Raw genomic sequence first — 13,199 nt, forward strand, 5'->3', positions numbered from 1 at the left:
TTTTTTGAAGGAATTTGGATGGTGTTTTTGTTTCTAAGCTGATCTGGATCTCTTATATCTGTCAGTACAGTTGTTTGATGGAAATCATTTCGTCTCATGAATAATGTGAAGAATTTTGCAACACAATACTGTTTTTCATTGCTCTCTCCACTTTGCACTAATATTCAAACTAATGTGTTTTAATTGTGCAACACAGATATATCCGTTAACATCTGAAAAAAAAAAAAATTCACAATACCACAAGACTCTGTAAGAACTTTCATAGAGTGATTTTAATTGTTTTGTGTTTTACTTAGCTTAAATTATTTTTATAAATAAATAAAAACGTTATTTTGTCGACATTCTGCTTCGATAAGAACACGTTTAAAAACATCACAGTCTTATTCCACATAAATACTAAGCTGTGTCTGTGTACACACTTAAGAACAGATAAAAGCACACATTTTCACAGTCCTTTATGTTTGATTACATTCATTGTCATTATATCATATCGATATATTATGTATTCTGAAGCAATTCTTTCAAAAATTTTGAAAACAATTGTTAAGCAATGCAAAGTAAAAGGAGATTATCATTTCATATTATCGAGTAAAAACCACATTGTTTCCCTTTTGGTATCATTTGTGTCACCAGATAGGTTTGTAATGTTAAACTGACGATTCAAATTGTACATTATTTTGAGACAGATTATTGTTGACTGAACAGAACAAATTCTTTCTTTAGTGGATTTGTTGTTTTCATTCATGCATAACATTATAAACATCCAAAACGTAGAAACTATTTTGAGAAACTGCTTTAAGCTAATGGACTGAACGCAGATAGATGTCCAGCAGTGTTCAGAAGGGCTTCGGTGACACCTTGAGGTCCACAGCGGGACTGTCGCGAAATATTGAGTGACGTCAAACTCGTTTTTCTTGAACTTTAAACCCATTTGAAAAATATAGAAGTAGGCCTATATGACATAGTAATTATTCAATGATAATATCTTGCAACTGTAGAATTATAACAAAGTAAAATACGCCTTTGTCCTGAAAAAGGCTGAAGAACTAAAGAAAATCGTGACAGGAGTCTCCTAGTTTGCAAGAATGTGTTTATAATTTTTCATATGGACACTGGTAAGTTTTAATTTAATCTTTTTAATTAGACAGAAAATTTCAAATTTACTGTACTGGTCAACATGATAAATAATATTATTTACAATTGCATGCACAATTTTTTTTATTTACAAAAAAGATTCTATATTTATTTATATAGGCTATATTGTTTAATAAGTCATAAACAAAAATGTAAATATTATCAAATAAGTAAAAGCAACTTTTAAAACATAGTGTATTTTAACCTTGCATACGTGCTGACGCAGGGTGACGCGGGTTTTGTCCTTCGTGAGTTTCCGTCTGATATTTACAGGATACTGACGTGTCTTTTCTCTCAGACCTTTCAGCGTGAGATTATTTAGAACTGATTCGAAAATCAAGAATTAATTAAATGCTTTAGCAATACGAGAACACTAGTTCTGTAACTAAGTGAAATCATGGCGGCAGACTGGGAGGAAATCCGGCGTCTAGCTGCGGACTTTCAGAGAGCTCAGTTTGCAGATACTATCCAAAGGTAAAAACCATGTTGTTGTAGTTGTTTAGCTGTTGTGCTTCATCCCGCCTCTGGTTTCTAATGTCTTTAAAGCAGTATATCCTGCACAGGAATTTGCAAACTGACAAGAGTCTTGATCCAAAAAAATATTGTTAAACTGATGACTCCGTTTCACGCGACATTAACGGTCGCGCAATAACATGTCATCGGTGTCTATAAACATCATCACTGTATGACGCGTCAGAACTGATCATTTCTGTCCAGTACCGAGCTCTTGTGTTGTAACTTCATGTTTTTGGCCGTGTCATGATGCACAATGATGTTCTTTGGACTGTCTGTCAGTGTCAAGCACGTTGTAGCATATGCATTATTGTAACAGTATGGAGAGTAAGTCAGATTTATTATAAAAGTTTAGCAGATTATTAGAATGCATATTAACATCAGCTGTCACTCTTTATCCCCTGTAATATGACTTTAGAGTCATATTTTATTTAAATAATCTTAATAATGCAATACAATGATGATTGACAGATGTATACGTAAACATTCCTTAAAAAAAAGCATGTTGTATGATGCATTCTGGCATGATTTTATATATATATATATATATATAAAAGTGTGTATAATCAAGTAAACCTAATTTGTCCAGTACATGTTCATTTTTCAAGTGTCTGTAACCATAACAAAGTTACTCTTATGCTTATATTATAAAACCATTAAAGATTTCAGAACAAAAAAAAGTGAAGGTGGACATTTTTAGAAAGATAACAATATATATATATCGCATCACTCGGGGACTCGTAGAAGATGCAAAGTTTTGATCAGGTTTAAAAGTCTTACAAATTCAAACCTGATTGAATATGTGTAGTAGGGTTGATGAAATGGTTAATTCCCTGTTTCTTTGAGTGAAACCAGAAATAACAGTATTGTTTTGTGAAAGTAGCTGCCTGTCATGTACGATTTTCCCTCAGAATTAGTTTAGTTAACTACAGATGTGTGTTTGTGTGTTGACTTCAGGTTGTCTGAGAGGAACTGCATCGAGATCGTGGCCAAGCTGGTGGAGGAGAAGAAGTTAGACGTGGTTCACACTCTGGATGGGAAAGAGTATGTGACTCCTGCACAGATCAACCGAGAAGTGCGCGACGAGCTCTATATGCACAGAGGTATTTGACTTTAATAAGTGTCTCTTTGAGTAACAGAGTCTACTACACGACTGCTTGAATCTAATGTTTTGCTTTATATTTTAAGGGAGGATTAATGTTGTGGACCTTCAAAAGGTTGGTTTGATATATGACATAACATAAACATTTATAGTTTTTATATACAACTTATGAAGGAGGACCGATGGATCTTCTTCAGTGAATGGGTGCCGTCAGAATGAGAGTCCTAAAGGCTGATAAAAACATCACAATAATCCACACGACTCCAGTCGCATCTTCCTTATTAATGCTTTCTTCAGTGAAAAAAATCCATCGCTTTTTGTAAACACACATCAAAATCCATGAACGTGTTGTTTAGTACAGTTTCTGCTTGTAATCATTGCTTGATTGGTGCATATTTCTCTCCTGATTCAGACAAACTTTTCCACTGAAAATAACCAATATTTTGGATGGAGTACTGGTATTTTAGCTTGAGGTTTGAAGTTAAAAATGTCTTTGTGATGAGTTTAATTAATTCACACACAGCTGGCTTCACCAGATGTTAACTCCTGGAGTGGTGTGGATTATTATGATGTTTTAATCAGCTGTTTGGACTGACGGCACCCATTCACTTCAGAGGATTCATTGGTGAACCAGTGATGGAATGCAACATTTCTTTAAATCTGTTCAGATGAAGGAACATCATCATCATGTCTTGAGGGTTTTTGAGTGAACTGTTTCTTTAATTATTCTCTAATGTTTGTCACAGATCATCAATGTCGATTTGGTGCATGTGGAGAGCAGAGCAAGTGAAATCGCCAAATCAGACAAAGGCACACAGATCATTCTGGGTCAACTGATCGACGAGTGAGTGAGAAACCAATACATGTTCTTAAGAGTGTTAGTTGTGGAATAGAGGGGAACTATTGAAAATGCTCTTCGGTTCTGTCAGTGTATTACACATTTCTTCTTAAATGAGTCTTCTCCTGTTAAGAACATACTTAGATCGACTTGCTGAGGAGGTGAATGATAAACTCCAGGAGGCTGGACAGGTGAACATCGCAGAGCTTTGCAAAACGTATGATCTACCAGGAGATTTTCTAACCGAGGTTAGTCCAGTCTGTGTGAACTAATGGGATTCTTCTTGTGAGAATGCATCTTCATGACCACTTTCAGCGGTTTGTGGAAACCCGTTTGCATTGCAGTTACAGTAATTGTCAAACTGTGGTGTGTCTGTCTGCATGTCTCTGCATATACAGTTCTCATAAGTTTACACACCCCTTGCAGAATGTGCTAAATGGTAATAATTGATACGAAATAAGAGGGATCATGAAAATTGCATGGTGTTTTTTATTTAGAACTGTCCTGAATAAGGTGTTTCCAAAAAACTTGGGAAACTGTACAAGGAATGGAATGATTTACAAATCTCATAAACTTATATTTTATACACAATAGAATATAGATGACATATCAAATGTTGAAAGTGAGACGTTTTGAAATGTCATGCCAAATACTGGCTCACTTTGGATTTCATGAGAGCTACATAAATAAAAATAACGGAATGCTTTTGAATGGTAGTGTATAGTAAAAAAATACTAGAACACTGTATGAGCAACACAATATTTATTTTCCAGTTGTAACGAAATGATCTCTTGACTGCCTTTTTGGCCAGTTTAACGGAGAGTTTAACACTCTGCTAGGAGCTGAACTCGAGGCTGGGCAGAGAGATCCAGGGTCAGATAGATCAGTACAACAGAGGAGTGATCTTCACACAAGCGTTCCTCTCCAGACACAAGGCTTGCATCTGCGGCCTGTTCAGTGCCATCACGAGGTAAGGAACTCCACCCCCCCGTCTCAATAGAGAAATGATGGAAAATATAGAATAAGAGGTGTTCAGTAACTATTACAAAGTTATCCAAATAATGTGCTGTTAGTAGCCCATTGATTAGTTTAACCAAAAATGAAAATGACTCATTCTAAACCCATTAGACTTTTATTCATCTTTGAAGCACAGATGTATTTTTAATGAGATTTCTGTCCCTTCATAAAAAGTCCATTCATCCAAAAAGTTCATAAAGTGATCATGAAAAGTAATCAATATGATTAACAGATTTAGTTTAAGCTTTTATTCTCATATACCACTGACCAGGACTCACAGAACACGTGAAATATGTTAACATTTCAGGTTAACTATCGGTCTAATTGTGTTGAACCAGTGAACAGTGGATTTCTTTTTATAAATCTCTGATTTCTCATATTTGTCAATAGAATAAATAGTTTTATGTCTTACCTTTTCCCTGCAGTCTCTCTTGTGTTTAAAGATGTATTTCTCTGTAGTTGTTTAACAGTTGTGATTCGATCCCTAGGCCTACACAGATCAACAACTTGCTGAATCTCTATGGTTTTCAGGAGAATCTGATGTACTGTGAGTATTGCAGTTTGGCTTTGTTACAGTATTTGAGCATTCTGCGTACAGACCGCCTGTTGGCTCTCTCTTGTTGACCAGCGGTGCTTGAAGAGCTGGTTAAATGTGGCCGTCTGAAGGGCTCTGTGGTCGGAGGCAGGCAGGATAAAGCCATCTACATTCCTGACATCTACTCCAAAACCCAGAGCTCATGGGTCGAGTCCTTTCTCAAGCAGAATGGATATTTAGGTCTGTTTATTTTAAATGATAGTATATTTCATTAATTCATTTAAAATGTTCAGTCTTCCTTCTCCAGAAAAACTGGTGACACTAGGCTAGCTCTGGAGTTGAGTTCATGTCAATCCAAGTACAGTCCTGCAAAGCTCTTCTCAGTCCAGCTGTGTCTCTTTCCCTGCAGAGATTGAGGCGCTGACCCGTTTGGGGATACCTGATCCGGTCAGCTACATAAAGAGGCGGTTTAAGTCTAGCAAACTGCTCTTTCTCAAATCTGCATGTGTTGGCAGAGGCATCATAGATCAGTTGGAGGCTTCTGTGGAGGAGACTATCAGCTCAGCCACTTGGGTCGACCTTCAGGTACAGTCAGGCAGACATTTATTTTTATTTGAATAAATACCTCTATAGATGTCATGTTAATTTCTTGTTCAGCCGATGATCCCGAGCAGTCTGTCGGAGGAGGATGTAGGAATTCTGTTGAATGAAGTGCTGAGGGGCATGAATGTGCAGCCCAGTGCCAGGCTTCTGTCCACGTGTGTGGTCAGCGAGAAGTTCATCACAGGATGCATCGCTTTGTTCGATGATATCATGCAACAGAAGGCACAGAAGGTATGCAAGCCTTTTCTGTACACTACACATCTGGAGTACCTGCACACTTCATATTAACATGACAGAATTGACCAAATCACTGAACCGAATTACTAAACATTAAAATAAACTAAAAACTAGACATGAAAATATATAAACTAAATCAAAAATACTAATGGATGAACAAGTAACAAGACGTCAGCACGTTTTTGGTGAACACACTGGCTTGAAAGCGTTGTTTCCAGCAAGAAATAGCTGTTGAACTTCTCCGCTTGAACAACAGGAAGTGAAGAATAACCCAGTGTTTCTGATAACGGAGGATGATGTCAAACAAGCGTCTGTTTTGTTGGAGTCTTCAGCCTCTTCAAAGAAAGACAAACGAGACGAACGCCGGAAGAAGGCTTCAGGTAAAGAGTTTATTTCAGATAATCGGAGTAATTCATCAGTGTGGCTTTTCATCCATGCCTGCTCTTAGTGTTGTAACCATCTGTATGCAAGTGTATTAAACTGACCAAATGCAGGGCAAATAAACACCAAGGTTAAGATGTATAGTCTCTCTCCTCTGGGAAGAAAACGTTACACTCAGGGTCAAATATGCAAATGCTTTTTTTTCCTCTGCTATACCATCTAACACAGTTTAGCAATAGAGAGAAGCCATACACCGTTAACGGTTGTGATGCAGAATAAAAGCTAGAAGCTAGCCAGAGCAACAACACTATACATCACTCAGATTTTAATTTGATTTTTTGCAGTAGTTTTTCATTCTTGTAGTAGAAATTGCTGTTGGCTCTCTGTGTTCCTCAGAGGGCAGCGGAAGCGTGAAAGGAGGAGGAGGAGGAAATGCCCGAGAGATCCGAATTCGCAAATCAAAGAAGAAGGGCAGGAGGGAGGACGACAGTGACGAGGAGACCACACACACCTCTCAGGGTACGAACACAGATCCGCTTAATAATACACTTTGCATTTATTAGTTACTGTTCGTTTTTTTAACCAATATATATATATATACATGCTGATTTATCATTTTAATGTTTATTTATATTTGTATTATGTAACTTTTGTGTATATATAAATTTGTGAGCTTTACTAACCTTGCTTTGTGTTGAAGTTTTGTTATTTTTAATTCACATGAGCTATTTCATAACTAATGGTAACAAGTTTTACCTCTTTAAAACCTTTCTGGTGAAATGTATGATGTCAGAAGGAAACCGCTGTACTTCCTGTTTTAATTTGTGATCTTACAGGCCGAAACAAGCAAGGAGACGTGCCCTTCCTCTCAGTGGAGGAGATCATGGAGGTGCTGGGGGAGAAAGTGTGTGACAGCTCCGAGGAGATGCTGCAGGAACTAGCAGAGCAGATACAGAGGTTCAAACCCTCATATTCAAGCATATAGAGACCACAAAATAGTGTAAAAAAAAAAAAGTACTGATTGACTGAATTGAAATTGGAATAGTTTGAAAGACCATCTCTCAATTTAAAAAAATGCTCCATGAATGGTATCTTGTTAGTGTTGGTCTGAGCAGATTAAGCATTGAAGGTGCTGTAAGTTTTTGACTCTACTAAATCATAAAAGAGCCAGTTGGCGGAAAACACAGCGCCTTTCATTTCATTCATCATCAAGTGCACTCGTTCCTGTTGGTGTCTTCAATCTAAACCTACATGTGCCTCAGGTCTGAGGAGGAGGGTCTGAGTGAATAAAACCCTCTCTAGTGTGTTGAATTTGGACTGTGATACCCGGTTCAGCCACTCTGTGTCAGTCCTACGTACTGCACCTTTAACAGCTGTTCAATCTCTACATTCAATTCATACAGAACATTCGTTTTGGTGTGAACAGACCTTGAGTTTGTCATTTTAAAACTATTTTTTTTGCCAGGCCATTGAGCAAAATGTACCAGGAAGTGGTCAGTGCAGCTTTCATGTCCACAAGTTCAGCCGGAGCAGGAGGGAGTCGTAAGAAGAACATGAAGGATCTTCAGGAGGAGATCAACAACTTGTACAACAACATCCGCCTCTTTGAGAAAGGAACCAAACTCTTCTCAGGTTTGTTTGTGTCTATCTCAGTTGTTCTATAGAGAAAACCTTGCATGCTTTTCATAGTGTATCAGTCATCAATCATGCACAATTTACAGAAGTGTCTGTCCGACGCAAACGTTGTGCTTTTTTCCTGTACACACCAGATGAGACACAGGCTACCATCGCTAAGCATGTTTTGAAGACCGTATGTACGGATGCGACCAATGTGCTGCTGAGCTTTGTGGCAGCTGAGCATATGACCTCGGACAGCTCGACTGCCATCACCAGTGAGGTACGACCTACTGCTGTCACATAAACCGCATTCACAGCCGGTTACCCTCTGCTCCCACTCGTGCTGCTCCCCGCTGCTGGGAAATAAATGTGTAGTAGTCCAGGACCTCAATTTAGACTGAACCATTCTGCTTCCACTTTGTTATTAGTAAATTTGGTTGAACTGAACCCCAGACACAGAATGATAATGGGTTAAAATCAGCGTTTGCAGTGCGTATAGCTTTGTGTTTGCTGAGGCAGAGGTTTGGATCAGATCTGAGCAGGACTGCAGGGCGAGAGGAAGCTCATCAACACTGTGGCCTCCTGAGAGACCAGGCCATAGACATCAACTCTCTCGGATTCTCCACTAGAAGCAGCTTACAGCTTCAATTGGCTGCACAAAACAATAAATGTTGATAGGAAAAAGCACACATTTTTATGTTGTGGTCTGTTTGTTACTGTGTTGCAGATCAGGCTGAAGATTCTGGCGAAGCTCTCAGATGAAGTTAAATCTCCTCTGATGAAGCTACACAACAGTCTCAATGGAAAGGTGTGTTTGACACATTACACAACATGGAACTGCTCATATGTCAGTTCAAACACATGACTTTTACACAGCTCTACACCTCACTGCATGTTTTAATCAATGTTTAAGTCATTTTATAATGGTTTCAGTTATGAATACAAGAATTGAGTGTCATCATGTTTAAATCCATTTATAGAAAATTCCGCAGATTTTTAATGGAGAAAATGTGGAAAAATACCAAATATTACATTACATTTTACTGTCAGTTGTCTGGGTTGGAAGTAGCAGAGCTTTTTTTTTATCACTTTCAGGCCATTGAAGACTTTTTGTTATGTTTGGAGACAAGTGCAGAAGAGTGTGGGCTTCTTCTGAAGAAAGGAGACAAGAAAAGAGAAAGGTATAACCACTTCATTCCCCAGCACTGCACTGCAGTAATCAAATGTCTTTTATATATATATATATATATATATATATATTATTCAGTCATGGGCATTGCTTTGCTTTAAGGAAGCCTCAAGTTAGCACTTAATGTTGGCTCAAGGTCGACCCATATAATAACATAATGCATTTTTAATCTGCACAAATATTTCCTTCGTGGAACATTCAGTCCTCCAAAACAGCCACAGCACCACTGATGGGCTTTATTGTGTCGTGTAGACAGTGTAATTGTACTAGGGCCACACGATTAATCAAACGTAATTAATCGCGATTTTCATGCACATTTAGTCAGTAAAGCTAGTTCTGAGATTAGCAGTGAATCGCTATCACCTGCTCTCAGATGAAGCAGCATTTACTACACAGAGCCGTAGATCACTGAAAAGCTATGCAAAATCACGTTCATAATCGCAGACGATATAATTGTAAGATTAGAAAAACGAAATCATTCGCGATAATGACAGCTGTTTGCGTATCTTCTCAGTAAACTACGGCTCTGTGTAGTAAATTCTGCTCCCATCTGAGAGCATGTGAAAAAAAACACACATTTAATAACGTTTTAACTCCAAAATCACTTCATAACGTTGGTCGAGTGTTTGAAATAAAGCCTTCTGTGGCTTCATAAACAGAATAATTAAGGCACACAATATTCCATTGTATTCGAAGCAGTGATAACGGTTATGTCGAATAGCATTTCATTATAGATATACTTTATTATGATGGAAATTATAATAAAAAGAACTCTAAGTCACATTCAATCAATAAAAGCAGTTGAATCTTCTGTTTATTCCTCTGCAGCGATAGGCATTTACTGGGTTTCTTCTTCGGGGTATATTTCAATTTCCAGCCGAGAGCGTCCTCTGGCCTTTCGATGGAGATTCACTGAAAGATACGCATGACAATCACAGCTTCGGTCTAATCACAATTTATTGCCTTTGCGATTTTTATTTCGATTAATTATGCCTCCTAAATTGTACCATGTCTATATGTTTGATTACGTACTACATACAAACCGTAACTTTTTTTTGCTGCAGATAGAGACAATGTATCCATGACATAACACTCTTTTTATAATGCTTTTATAGCAGCTTTACACTATTAAACAGGAAAGTAACAGAATCAGTGATGGAGACTTCAATGAGTCAAATCATGTGATATAGTTTATTTAGGAGCAAATGCAGACATAGCCTGACAAAGTTTACTTATGGTTGGTGTGTGTGTGTGTGTGTGTGTGTTTGCAGGCAGGCTCTCTTTGTGCACCGCCAGGCTCTGTTGGAGCAGTTGAGGGATACAGAAGACCCTGCGCTTGTGCTGCATCTGACCAGTGTCTTGCTCTTCCAGAACATCACACACTGCATGCTGCATGCACCTGGACGCTGTGTGCCGCACATCATCGGCTTCCTGCAGAGCAAGATTCCTGAGGTAACCAGCTGTGCCCTAAACCTGCAGTAAAATCAGTTCAAATATACAAATGGCTATTATACAAAAGATTTTTGCACAGTCAGTCACTGCGCACACTTTATGGTAAAACGGGGACAAACAATGAGGTTTATAAAAATACTAAAATGCCATATGTAAACCTGGACCACGAAAATAAGTGAATTGGTCAGTTTTTTTTAATTTACATTTATACATCATCTGATGTATGGTTCATTAGTATTGGACAATATTTGGCTGATATACAACTATTTGAAAATCAGGAATCTGTGAATGTAAAATAATATAAGTATAAAAAAAAAATCTGCTTCAAAATTGTCAAAATGAAGTGCTTAGCAATTCATTTTACTAATCAAAAATTTAGTTTTTATATATTTACGGTAGGAAATTTGCCAAATATCTTCATGAAACATGATCTTTATATAATATCCTAATGATTTTAGGCATAAAAGAAATATGAATTATTTTGCCCCTTACAATGCATTGTTTGCTGTTTCCACAAATATACCCATGCTGTATATGACAGGTTTTGTGCTCCAGGGTCACATATGCTTTTGCATAGGTAGTATGGCACTCTGTTTTTTTTTTTTTTATTGAAAGTGCAATTTACAATTAAACAAAACCCTTACAATTCTGTATCATATGGCACCATGACAAATCTACAAAAACACATGAGCTATGCATTTGTCTGTGTGTTTTAGGAGCAGCACAAGCTGTTGTCTCAGTACCAGAGTCTGGTGGTCAAGCAGCTGGTAGTGCAGGGTCATGGCATGGAGAAGAAGAGCAGTCTGGGAGAGGGAGCCCAAGAAAGTCCTGCTGTTTCTGATGATGTGGAGGGCCTTCAGAAGGAGCTTCACAGTCTCACCAGCGACATTAAAGACATCATCCTTTCTCAGAGAAAACCATCTGTCACAGAATAACACACAGCTGCTCGCAACAATGCTGTTGTTTGTGTTCTGCTACATCATGTATTAGAGCTCTAATTTTAAATCTGTGAAATAAACAGACTGAATTCAACCTTGCAACACTTTTCCTCTATGAGAAGCAGCAGAAAGTGACATTTGTTTGTGCTCTTCTGACAATTACAGTGCTTTACTGACAAAAGTGTTTTTCCCCTTCAAAGCCCTTCAGTGATCATCATTTTGGAAATATTTGTTAATATTTCCCAGTAATTTTGCATACATTTGAATTTCAGCTTGTCTATGATCCATAAATAAATTAAATTACCACTATGCCTCTAAAACTCATTTGTGGTTAGCGACATGAACTGCTGAGGTGCTAGTAGAAGAAATGTCTCTTTGTACAAATACAGTATTGTTCAAAATAATAGCAGTACAATGTGACTAACCAGAATAATCAAGGTTTTTCGTATATTTTTTTATTGCTACGTGGCAAACAAGTTACCAGTAGGTTCAGTAGATTCTCAGAAAACAAATGAGACCCAGCATTCATGATATGCACGCTCTTAAGGCTGTGCAATTGGGCAATTAGTTGAATTAGTTGAAAGGGGTGTGTTCAAAAAAATAGCAGTGTGGCATTCAATCACTGAGGTCATCAATTTTGTGAAGAAACAGGTGTGAATCAGGTGGCCCCTATTTAAGGATGAAGCCAACACTTGTTGAACATGCATTTGAAAGCTGAGGAAAATGGGTCGTTCAAGACATTGTTCAGAAGAACAGCGTACTTTGATTAAAAAGTTGATTAGAGAGGGGAAAACCTATAAAGAGGTGCAAAAAATGATAGGCTGTTCAGCTAAAATGATCTCCAATGCCTTAAAATGGAGAGCAAAACCAGAGAGACATGGAAGAAAACGGAAGACAACCATCAAAATGGATAGAAGAATAACCAGAATGGTCACCTCCAGGATGATCAAAGACAGTCTGGAGTTACCTGTAAGTACTGTGACAGTTAGAAGACGTCTGTGTGAAGCTAATCTATTTTCAAGAATCCCCCGCAAAGTCCCTCTGTTAAAAAAAAGGCATGTGCAGAAGAGGTTACAATTTGCCAAAGAACACATCAACGGGCCTAAAGAGAAATGGAGGAACATTTTGTGGACTGATGAGAGTAAAATTGTTCTTTTTGGGTCCAAGGGCCACAGGCAGTTTGTGAGACGACCCCCAAACTCTGAATTCAAGCCACAGTACACAGTGAAGACAGTGAAGCATGGAGGTGCAAGCATCATGATATGGGCATGTTTCTCCTACTATGGTGTTGGGCCTATTTATCACATACCAGGGATCATGGATCAGTTTGCATATGTTAAAATACTTGAAGAGGTCATGTTGCCCTATGCTGAAGAGGACATGCCCTTGAAATGGTTGACAATGACCCAAAACACACTAGTAAACGGGCAAAGTCTTGGTTCCAAACCAACAAAATTAATGTTATGGAGTGGCCAGCCCAATCTCCAGACCTTAATCCAATTGAGAACTTGTGGGGTGATATCAAAAATGCTGTTTCTGAAGCAAAACCAAGAAATGTGAATGAATTGTGGAATGTTGTTAAAGAATCATGGAGTGGAATAACAGCTGAGAGGTGCCACAAGTTGGTTGACTCCATGCCACAC

At 38.0% G+C, this 13,199-nt stretch overlaps 1 protein-coding gene across 1 annotated transcript; it reads left to right on the plus strand.

Moving 5' to 3' along the window:
* Nucleotides 1-1,368: 1,368 nt before the first annotated feature.
* On the plus strand, nucleotides 1,369-11,658 carry ufl1 (UFM1-specific ligase 1). The gene is made up of 19 exons (XM_052586884.1): nucleotides 1,369-1,608; nucleotides 2,605-2,750; nucleotides 2,836-2,864; nucleotides 3,496-3,593; nucleotides 3,721-3,835; nucleotides 4,427-4,557; nucleotides 5,093-5,151; nucleotides 5,233-5,379; nucleotides 5,549-5,724; nucleotides 5,797-5,973; nucleotides 6,236-6,359; nucleotides 6,757-6,879; nucleotides 7,197-7,317; nucleotides 7,826-7,992; nucleotides 8,130-8,257; nucleotides 8,705-8,785; nucleotides 9,073-9,158; nucleotides 10,438-10,618; nucleotides 11,335-11,658. Exons 1-19 carry the CDS (start codon nucleotides 1,532-1,534, stop codon nucleotides 11,551-11,553), a joined length of 2,385 nt encoding a protein of 794 aa, XP_052442844.1. The 5' UTR covers nucleotides 1,369-1,531; the 3' UTR covers nucleotides 11,554-11,658.
* Nucleotides 11,659-13,199: the final 1,541 nt, after the last annotated feature.

This window comes from Carassius gibelio, chromosome B20 (genome assembly GCF_023724105.1).
Source record: "Carassius gibelio isolate Cgi1373 ecotype wild population from Czech Republic chromosome B20, carGib1.2-hapl.c, whole genome shotgun sequence".
Classification (NCBI taxonomy): domain Eukaryota; kingdom Metazoa; phylum Chordata; class Actinopteri; order Cypriniformes; family Cyprinidae; genus Carassius; species Carassius gibelio.

What these genes read in the sequence shown, in the direction of transcription:
- ufl1 (XM_052586884.1), top strand. Translation starts at nt 1,532, where the DNA reads ATGGCGGCAGACTGGGAGGAAATCCGGCGTCTAGCTGCGGACTTTCAG. An exon ending in TTTGCAGATACTATCCAAAG is followed by an intron (nt 1,609 to 2,604) that starts GTAAAAACCATG and finishes TGTTGACTTCAG; the next exon opens with GTTGTCTGAGAGGAACTGCA. An exon ending in TCAGGAGAATCTGATGTACT is followed by an intron (nt 5,152 to 5,232) that starts GTGAGTATTGCA and finishes CTTGTTGACCAG; the next exon opens with CGGTGCTTGAAGAGCTGGTT.